This window comes from Merops nubicus, unplaced genomic scaffold, assembly GCF_000691845.1.
Source record: "Merops nubicus isolate BGI_N331 unplaced genomic scaffold, ASM69184v1 scaffold45546, whole genome shotgun sequence".
Lineage (NCBI taxonomy): Eukaryota > Metazoa > Chordata > Aves > Coraciiformes > Meropidae > Merops > Merops nubicus.
This window is the reverse complement of record NW_008617833.1, coordinates 13,504-22,064: the sequence shown is the minus strand read 5'-3', so window position 1 is coordinate 22,064 and position 8,561 is coordinate 13,504. Positions and strand designations below refer to the sequence as shown.

Genomic DNA, 8,561 nt, shown 5'->3' with positions numbered 1-8,561 from the left:
TTAAGTGTGAATGAAGGAGGTAACTAAAATTATTATAACAGATAATTGAAAAATATCTGAGATGTTAATCTTTGTTTAGTTTCCTTTAGTTGATGTCATACTTCGAACATAATTAATAATGTCTGAATTTCATATCTGAGGCTGGTGAGTCCTTTAGAGCCTGGGGTGTCTAATTTTCTAAGCATTTTTACTGCATACTGACGAGCAAATCAATTTTTTTTGTCTACAATTCCAACTGCTCATAAGTCACAATGAACCAGATACAAATATGGTGTAGTGAGCTCTTTTTAAAAATACTATTTCCTTCTCTTGTGTGACTTTTGACAGCAGTACAGGAGGCCCTTTTCTGTAGAGTCCTGCTTTGCATGCTTGTCCTTTGTCATTGCCTTTTTTCCTTTTCAACAAAGGGACACCAGGTGCTGGGCACACAGATAAACTCGGACGACTGAAGGAACTTTGTGAGCAGTATAATATGTGGCTCCATGTAGAAGGGTAGGAAGCCTGAAATTTATTTCTGTATAAAAAGTCCAAATAATAGACAGTACATAATTTTGCATCTATCCAGGTAGTAGTGAGCCATAGAACTATCTTTATATTTGTAATATTGAGCATTTTATATAGTTATTTACACATACAGGCATGATTAATTGGAATGGTTGTTTATCACAGGTTAGTGATTACTTCTACTCACATGGTAATCTTACCAGCCCTTGCTTTAAAGAGCTTGGAATACAAATAAAAAAGACCTTACAGGACAAGTCAGGGGCTACATTATGCAGTCATAACTGAGAATGAGAAATGAGAATGAAATGAGTGTGGAGGAGATAACATTTCAGTGAAGGCTGTCAAGAAGGTGGCTGCAAGTTCAGTGTGCAACGTAACTGGGAGGAGGATTAAGCCAAGAGAAAAGAATTTCCAAGTTGGACAATATTAGTGAAGACTCCAGCACTCTAAGATTATTTGGTGTTGGTTTGTTTGTTTTGAAGCCTAGAGTAAAAAACTGTTTCTCCTGGTATTTCATTGTATAGTATTATATTTGCATGCTATTTATGTCTGATACCAAACTGATGGTGAATTATGGGTAGGACTTCGGGGGATGATTTCCCTGAAGGTTGAAGTGAAACATTTTTAGATTGAAATGGATTTTTACTTTTGGGTTTTCAATCTTGGAATACTAGGTAGCAACATCTACTGCAGTGTTAATGAAAAATACATTAACAAAAATAACCTCCCTTGACACATCAGCATGAAATACTTGAACTGAAGATTAAAATGCTGTCTCAATACATACTTAGTATGTGCTAAACCCACTTTCTTCTTCTAGTGTGAATTTGGCAACTTTGGCTTTGGGCTATGTCTCCTCTTCTGTACTGGTATGTATTACTGTATCTAGAAACTTAATGATGTGCTCTAGATTTCAAGGTCTTGATCTAACCAAAATATATATGGCTTATATTCTGCTTGTTCTAATAAACCTCAGGCGGCTACCAAATGTGACAGCATGACTCTTACTCTGGGTTCCTGGCTGGGTCTCCCAGCTGTACCTGCAGTCACACTCTACAGACACGAGGACCCGTCTTTGGTATGTGCAGCTTCTCAGTCGTTATTCTCAAGATCCTGAAACTTTAATTTTGGTCATGCTGTAGTGTCTCATTCTCTATAAGCATCTAAATTATAATTTGCAAAAGCTCATTTAAGCTGTGACATGTTCCATAGGCTGGCAAAAATAATGGAAGAGAGTTTAATAGTGGTTTGTTTATTGTTTGTTTTCCTCTTTAGTCCTTAGCAGCTGGGCTGACATCAAGTCAGCCTGTAGAGAAGCTTCGTGCTCTGCCACTTTGGCTCTCCTTGCAGTACCTGGGCCATGATGGGATTGTGGAGAGGATAAAACATGCATCACAACTAGTAAGCAACAGCTCGTTGGGACATTGTTATGGATACTTTGCTTCTTTGACTAGGGGTGGAGACTACAGAATCTCTACAGGCTGGTTTAAGAGTTTGAGTCTCCAAGCAGAAACAGAAGTTCAAGTAGCAAGGATGGCACAGGAGATACCTAGATGGCTATCACAGAATGGGGTTATGCTTAGGAATGTTTTCATAATAGCTGTTAAGGCATCTCTTTATTTGGATGCATTGTAGAAGAATCTACTAAACATGCCATAGTTGTTGACAGTATAGCATACTTGTTCATATTGTGTTACAGATTATTAAAATGAAGTGTTTGGGGGAGGGATATGTCTTTACTATCAGATTGTGTATTTTATTAGTTTTTTAAATGAGAAATACTTCATCTTTGTTCTTTCTAAACAGTGAAGTAACGTAATCACTTCCTTTTTTTGTCACTTCTGTTTTGCTTGAAAGCTGTTCACAGACTTATTTTCCTACTCACCTTCATATTGATTTACCTGACAGCATATTGTAAATGCCTGACAAAAAGGACTTCAAAGCATTTCACGGTGGCGAGTGCACTATTTTTGAAGTTGAGTCCTTACCCTAGTAAAAATCAAGGTCCAATATAATGTGTTAGTTAAAAAATGCATGGTTTATATGCAAAACATTTTTCATTACAGGTACAGCACTTACAAAAATATTCAAGGGTAAAATAAAATAGAAAGTTTCTGTAATGGTTAGCAAAGAAGCTATTGGCATGAAAACCAATAAGGTTGACAAAGTATCATTAGTCATTAAGATTTTGTGGCATCTAAGACTGATCTTAGCTTTTATAACAGTCTATTGATAGTCTTAAACCACAATGTAAGAATGTCTGTTCTAATTAAAATAATTTAGAAAGCTATCATAACCAGTTGCTATGGTAGCATTGAGAAAATTAACTGTTCTGCTACACATAGTGCTTTAGTCAGTCAATGGAGTTGTAATATCTCTGGAGCTTTGTCAACAAATACACTAAGACTTTTTAAAATAAAAATCACTTTGTAGTCAGTGTTTTACTGAAAACATAAAACCATTTTTCCATTACATTCTAAATTTACAAATAAGAACTTGGTGAATATCTGAGTGCTGTAGGGTTTGTTCAGAAATAGAAATTATGGTAGTCACTATTTAATAGAAGTTGAAAATTATTCTGAAAATGAAAACTGTGAATTTGTCTCTTCCTTTTGTTTCCCTTCTGCTGTGGTCTTCCAGAGCCAAAGGTTGTTGGAGAACTTGAAAAACCTGGATTTCATTAAAACTTCGGTACAGTCGACATATAATACTTTGGTTGTATATCTTAGTCTTTACTTGTTAAATGACAAGAATAACTTTGATTGTCAATAAAGTATTTAAAATTATTACTTCAGTCACAGCCTTGTTCTGAAGATGCTTGGTATCTTTCTAATTAATTTCTGGTGTTCAATGAAATTTTGTCTTGGTTGTGTGTAACCTCTGGATTGTATTTGCTCCACTGCTGTATACTTATGCACTCAGTGGAGCTGACAGGACAATATCCAGAAATTATTTCCAGAGGTTGACTTAATTCCATTTAAAATGTGGATTTCTTCAGGAAGACATTTATGAAACCAGTTTCCATAAGCCTCTCTAATACGTTCTGGCTGCATCTTACCCTGCTGTTGAGATGATATTGTGAACCCTGTGAGACTGTACACAACTTATAACTTACACCAATACAATTCTGCTTTAACTGAATAATGATTTACTTTCCTGTGTTCACAGATACATTGACTTACACTCCTAGAGTTAATTTCTAATACTAAGATAGTGTGAACATTGTTACTGCTGTCAAAATCATCTGCTTTGCCTAAGCATTCTAAGGAATTACATAGTGTTAAATCTTTTAAAAAGTGTGACTCTATATATATAGTTGGTTTTTTTTTTTTTTAAGGTTGAGGATGAACTGAGTTCACCAGTGGTGGTTTTCAAGTTCTTTCAGGAGTATTCAAATAGAGGTATGTGATTTATTTATAAAAACCACTCTATAGAGAATTCTTTTTTTTTCGCTGCTAATTTGTAAAATGATTTTGATAAGGTAGATGTCATGTAGTGCAATTCTCTTGTGTAATGTGCTTTTAAAAAGGTGAATGCCGGCCATAATCTAGTGATAGACTGCAAACTGATAGACTGTATGGATTCTATCTAGAAAAAGAAGCTGTGTTTGAAATGTTCATATCCCCAGGGAGGTTGTGGAGTCTCCTTCCTTGGAGACTTATAAGACCCGTCTGGATTTGTTCCTGTGTGACCTGCCCTGGACTAGATGGTCCTGCTCTGGCAGGGGGGTTGGACTCGATGTTCTCTGGAGGTCCCTTCCAACCCCTAACATTCTGTGATTCTGTGATAACAAGTCACCTTCTACCTCCTTGAGTGAGGAGAGATTTACATATGGTTTTGATCTGGAGAGCAAATGATGGAAGTCTGTCATAAGCTGCAAGCTGTGTTTGACTGCAGATGGGGCAAGATCTTCCTGGGGTTTGTTCAGGTTTTCTGTTAATTTTAGACTTGTAGTGGCTGGTTGCAAGAACCATGTCTCTCTGTTTTACTGATTAGTTGAGCGGTTGGAATAGTTTTAAAAGTAGCAGAACACCTTTGGAACAGCTCTGGAAATGCTGTCATGGACTAGCCATACCATATGTGGCTCTGAGCAGAACATCCTGACATAGACGTGCTCTCCAAGAAAGAGGACTTTTGTCCTCTCAGCTACAACAGAGGATGTTGTGCTGTTTGTATGTGCACACCTTGAGGATGGGGACATGTCCAGCTTGGATGAGGTGAAAAACTGCTAGAAAACGTTGTAGTTTTGTATGAGTTATTTTAATTGTCTGGATTTTTTTTTTTTTTTGCTGGGCATGGGGGAGTCTTGGGTTTGTTTTTAATCTGTCAGTGGCTGCACACACAAACCGTCCAGATCCAGAGACTTGATGGATTACTTTGCATATTGTTGCATTTGAAAAGCTTTACTAGGAAGAAGTCACTCACCTGAATTATAAGCATATAAGATGTTTGGCCATTTCTGCATGTATCATGTGTATGATGGATTCTTAAATCTTTAGTATAATTTTTGTGTGGTTTAAAACAGAAAAGAATAATTAAAAGTTTAATAAAAAGCAGCTTAGTGCATCACATTAAATATAGCAGCCTACTGTGACAGAATTTTGATTTGTGAAAACATTTTTTTTTCCATAGGGATATTTGAACCTCAAAACTGAGAGAATGTTACTGGTTGTTTTTAAAACTAATACATTCAACGCTCTGTTTTACTTCCAGTATTTGTCATGTTCAACTTACCTTATTTAAAAACCAACCAAACAAACAAACAAAAGCAAACAAAAAAACCACAGGCCTTGTTAGTCTACTTGAGGCCTAGTATGTCATGTAGATGTATTCCACTAACTAGGAAATGTAATTGTCTTTTATCTAAATTTTAGGTTGCCTTTTGTTTAATTAAGTAAATAAAAATTCACTTCTGTGATTCTTATATCTTTGGATTCAGATCAAACCTCACCTGCTGGACAGGCCTCAACTGCTCCAAACCCCATAATAAGCAACGAAAGACACATTTATGACACTTTCAATCAGTGGGTAAGAACAGATGCTTTTTTTCCTGAAGATGTGACAGGGAATGCTTCCAGGGGTTCATCAGTGACTATGAAACTTTTGGTAGACTAGTTTGCTAGTTATTGTTAGTCTGATATCATTTGCAAAACTAGTGGGCATTTTGGATTTAAAACATGCATTTGTTCTGAAGCAAGGTTGCTTTCAGATTTCTGATTATTTTACATGTTATTACTACTGAAACAGTTACTGCATCTTCAGCTGTTGGTCGTGGGGTTTTTTCCCCTTGGTTTTATGGGAATATGTGAAACTTCAGAACTCTTTAAGCATCCAGGTACTTCATTGACAATGTCTGTGAATTCATTAGTAGACAGTCTTTCTTTTCCAGATCTTAAAAGAGATCTATAAACCTCTTTCAGAGAGCTGAGCATGTAACTGTTTTGGATCAGTTGTGTAGTAATCAAGACATACTTAATGAGAGCAATGATTTTGCAGTAGCTTCTGCCTGGTAATGCTTCTAGGTTATCCTGGATTTTCAGGATTTTAAGTACAAAACCAACTTTGCTCTATCACCAGCAAGCTAAAGTATTTTGTTACAAGAAGTGATTTTGAGAAGTATAGAAATCTGTGTTTAGTGTGTGGCTCTCCTTAAGTGTGGGAAGAGTCAGTGCCTACAGGAGGTCATGCTCAGTGCGTTTCTATCTTTGCCTCATCCCTGCAGCTTGGAGAGCAGCTGGCACAGCTGGTTCCTGCCAGTGGAGTTGATGTGGTGGAACTGGAAGATGAAGGCACATGTGTGCGTTTTAGCCCACTAATGACTTCTGCAGGTAACATTCACTTAATTCAGCCCCTTATAAAAACTAGGATTTGCTATAGAGTTGTCCAGCTATCTCCTCGTGTAAAAGTAGATGCTCTCAAGAAACTGCTTAGCCTGTCTTCTGTAAGGATTTTCTTATAAACAGAACTTAAACTATCTTGGCTTTATCCGTCTGCCGTGCCTTGACAATGTGTGCGTTAGTGGTAGCTCAGCTGCTGTGGGTGACATTGCCTGAGTACCTCTCCCAAGAGGGACTTTTACTGGTTATTTATTGAATTAATTAGGAAGATCAAGGGGAGAAGCTCTTTGTTTCTAACAGTTAGAGACATGTGACAGATAAATCATCCCTACCTTCCCTTTCCTCAGCTGCTTAAAACAAAGTGCTTGACCTTTCTGCACCAGTGCTTCAACACTGAAATGATGTGTGTTCAAAGTAGAACTACCTAACTGGAAGAATTCTTCATTAAACCTCTAGGTTTTTCTATAATTACTGATGTAGGAGTGGGAAGAAAAAAAAGTCTGTTTTGGAAAGTGTCTCAAATTTCACATTTAAGCCAGCAGCACCGTTACATACTTTGTTTAGACTTGGCAGATGCACAGTGCAACTTGCAGAGGCTCAGGGTGATGTGCAGTATCTCCTTGTAGCTTGTGTGGTGAGTGGCTTAGGCTATCACAACACCTGATGCTGACATCAGAGGATCCTGGTGTACACAGAAAGGCAGATTTTAGAGTAAAATTACATGGTGATCCTGTGATGTTTTGTTTGTTCTCTTTTAAACCAGCACAGAAGCTTATTCATGGTCTGTTTGCCTAGGGGAAGAGGAATCTTTCTGATGTAATTAAGGTTATTGTCCTTCTTAGTTTGTAACATCAGAAATTCCTTTTTATTAGCTTATTCTTTATGAAATCTTTAGTTATCTCCATTTTGATGTATCAGTAGATAGATAACTGAATTAAAAACACTTTTATATAGATCAAGTTATTTCAGTACTATCTGTAAATTGTATTTATGATTGGCTTAGAGTGGCTTGTTTCCAGATTACTTAATTCAGACATCTATGTGATGCTTATTCTCTTTTATCATACAATAACACATCAGCTCTTCAGTTTTAGGAACTGAAATACAAGATGTTGATCAGTTAGTAGACTGCTTAAAAATGAAGATACCAGTATTGACAAGTACACTACAACTGAGAGAAGAATTTGAGCAAGAAGTGAGAAGAACAGTAGGGCTGTTGTATATTGAAGATCTTAGCTGGCCAGGCTTAGGTGTTGTAAGGTAAATTTTTCAGTATTTTCTTCGTTATGTATTTGGATAGACTGTGCATTAACAGAAAGGAGTATGCAGTCTTGTCAGTGGTGATTTGGATGTATTGTTTGCTGATTATTATCTGACTTTACACCCAGTTGAACCTTTTGAGTGCTTTTTTTAACATTACCTTTTTAATGTTTGGTTTGATTATTTTATTTTTAAGGAAAAGTTGAAGAGCTGTTTTAGCAATTCAGGGCAGCAGCTCTAATAGCAGCAGCAGCAGCGTGTGATCTGCTAGGTGGAGGTGTAATATGCCAGTGCATCCTACTGTGGCTAGTCACGTGTACCTGGTGTTTTTAGCTATAATGGGATCCACTTATATACTGAATACCAATTTAAAAAATCCTTCAGGTGTCTATTCCGATCCTCTGTACAATCTTCTCAGAAGGTTTCAGTATAGTCAGAACAACTGAAGTGTAATCAATACATTACCTAGAAATCTGTTGTGTTCAGTTAGATATGCAGCAGCAAGCTTACCCCACCCCAAAATACCTGATTACAAATGCCAGTGAACTTGTTGAGCTAAGCTGTAATGTTCTGAGGTTTTTGGTTCATAAAATACAAAAATTTGTAGAAACATGCTTAATGTGTATATAATTTTTGTATGTACTGTAAAGTGAAATTGCTGTCTTGGCTTGGTTTGAAGATACAACTACAACAGTGATGGGAAGAGTGATGACAAACAAGAAAAAGAACTAGAAAAAATCAATACAGAACTTCTGAAAAAATTAAATGAACTGGAGTCGGATCTCACTTTTTCTTTGGGTAAGTGAACTATTTTTCAAAACTTCTGTTCAAGCTAATAGTCATTTTACTGGCTGCATTATAGTGGTTCAATAAGTCACGTAGGTCATTATAATGGAAAATTACACTGCTGCTTGTAGGGTTGTTGTGGAAACACCTGGAAGTTTGTTTCCTCACCCCCTC

General features: G+C 36.8%; 1 protein-coding gene across 1 annotated transcript in view; it reads left to right on the top strand.

Annotated features, from left to right (window-relative positions):
- Positions 1–352: 352 nt before the first annotated feature.
- Positions 353–8,561, top strand: part of PDXDC1 (pyridoxal-dependent decarboxylase domain containing 1) — a gene marked incomplete at its 5' end in the record, with an annotated part of 12,986 nt that continues 4,777 nt past the window's right edge. Inside the window, 10 exons of the mRNA XM_008943258.1 lie at positions 353–492; positions 1,325–1,373; positions 1,481–1,582; positions 1,780–1,905; positions 3,145–3,195; positions 3,842–3,905; positions 5,444–5,532; positions 6,227–6,332; positions 7,430–7,601; positions 8,281–8,399. Of these exons, the coding sequence (XP_008941506.1) occupies positions 353–492; positions 1,325–1,373; positions 1,481–1,582; positions 1,780–1,905; positions 3,145–3,195; positions 3,842–3,905; positions 5,444–5,532; positions 6,227–6,332; positions 7,430–7,601; positions 8,281–8,399 (1,018 nt within the window). The remainder of the gene's footprint in view (positions 493–1,324; positions 1,374–1,480; positions 1,583–1,779; positions 1,906–3,144; positions 3,196–3,841; positions 3,906–5,443; positions 5,533–6,226; positions 6,333–7,429; positions 7,602–8,280; positions 8,400–8,561) is intronic.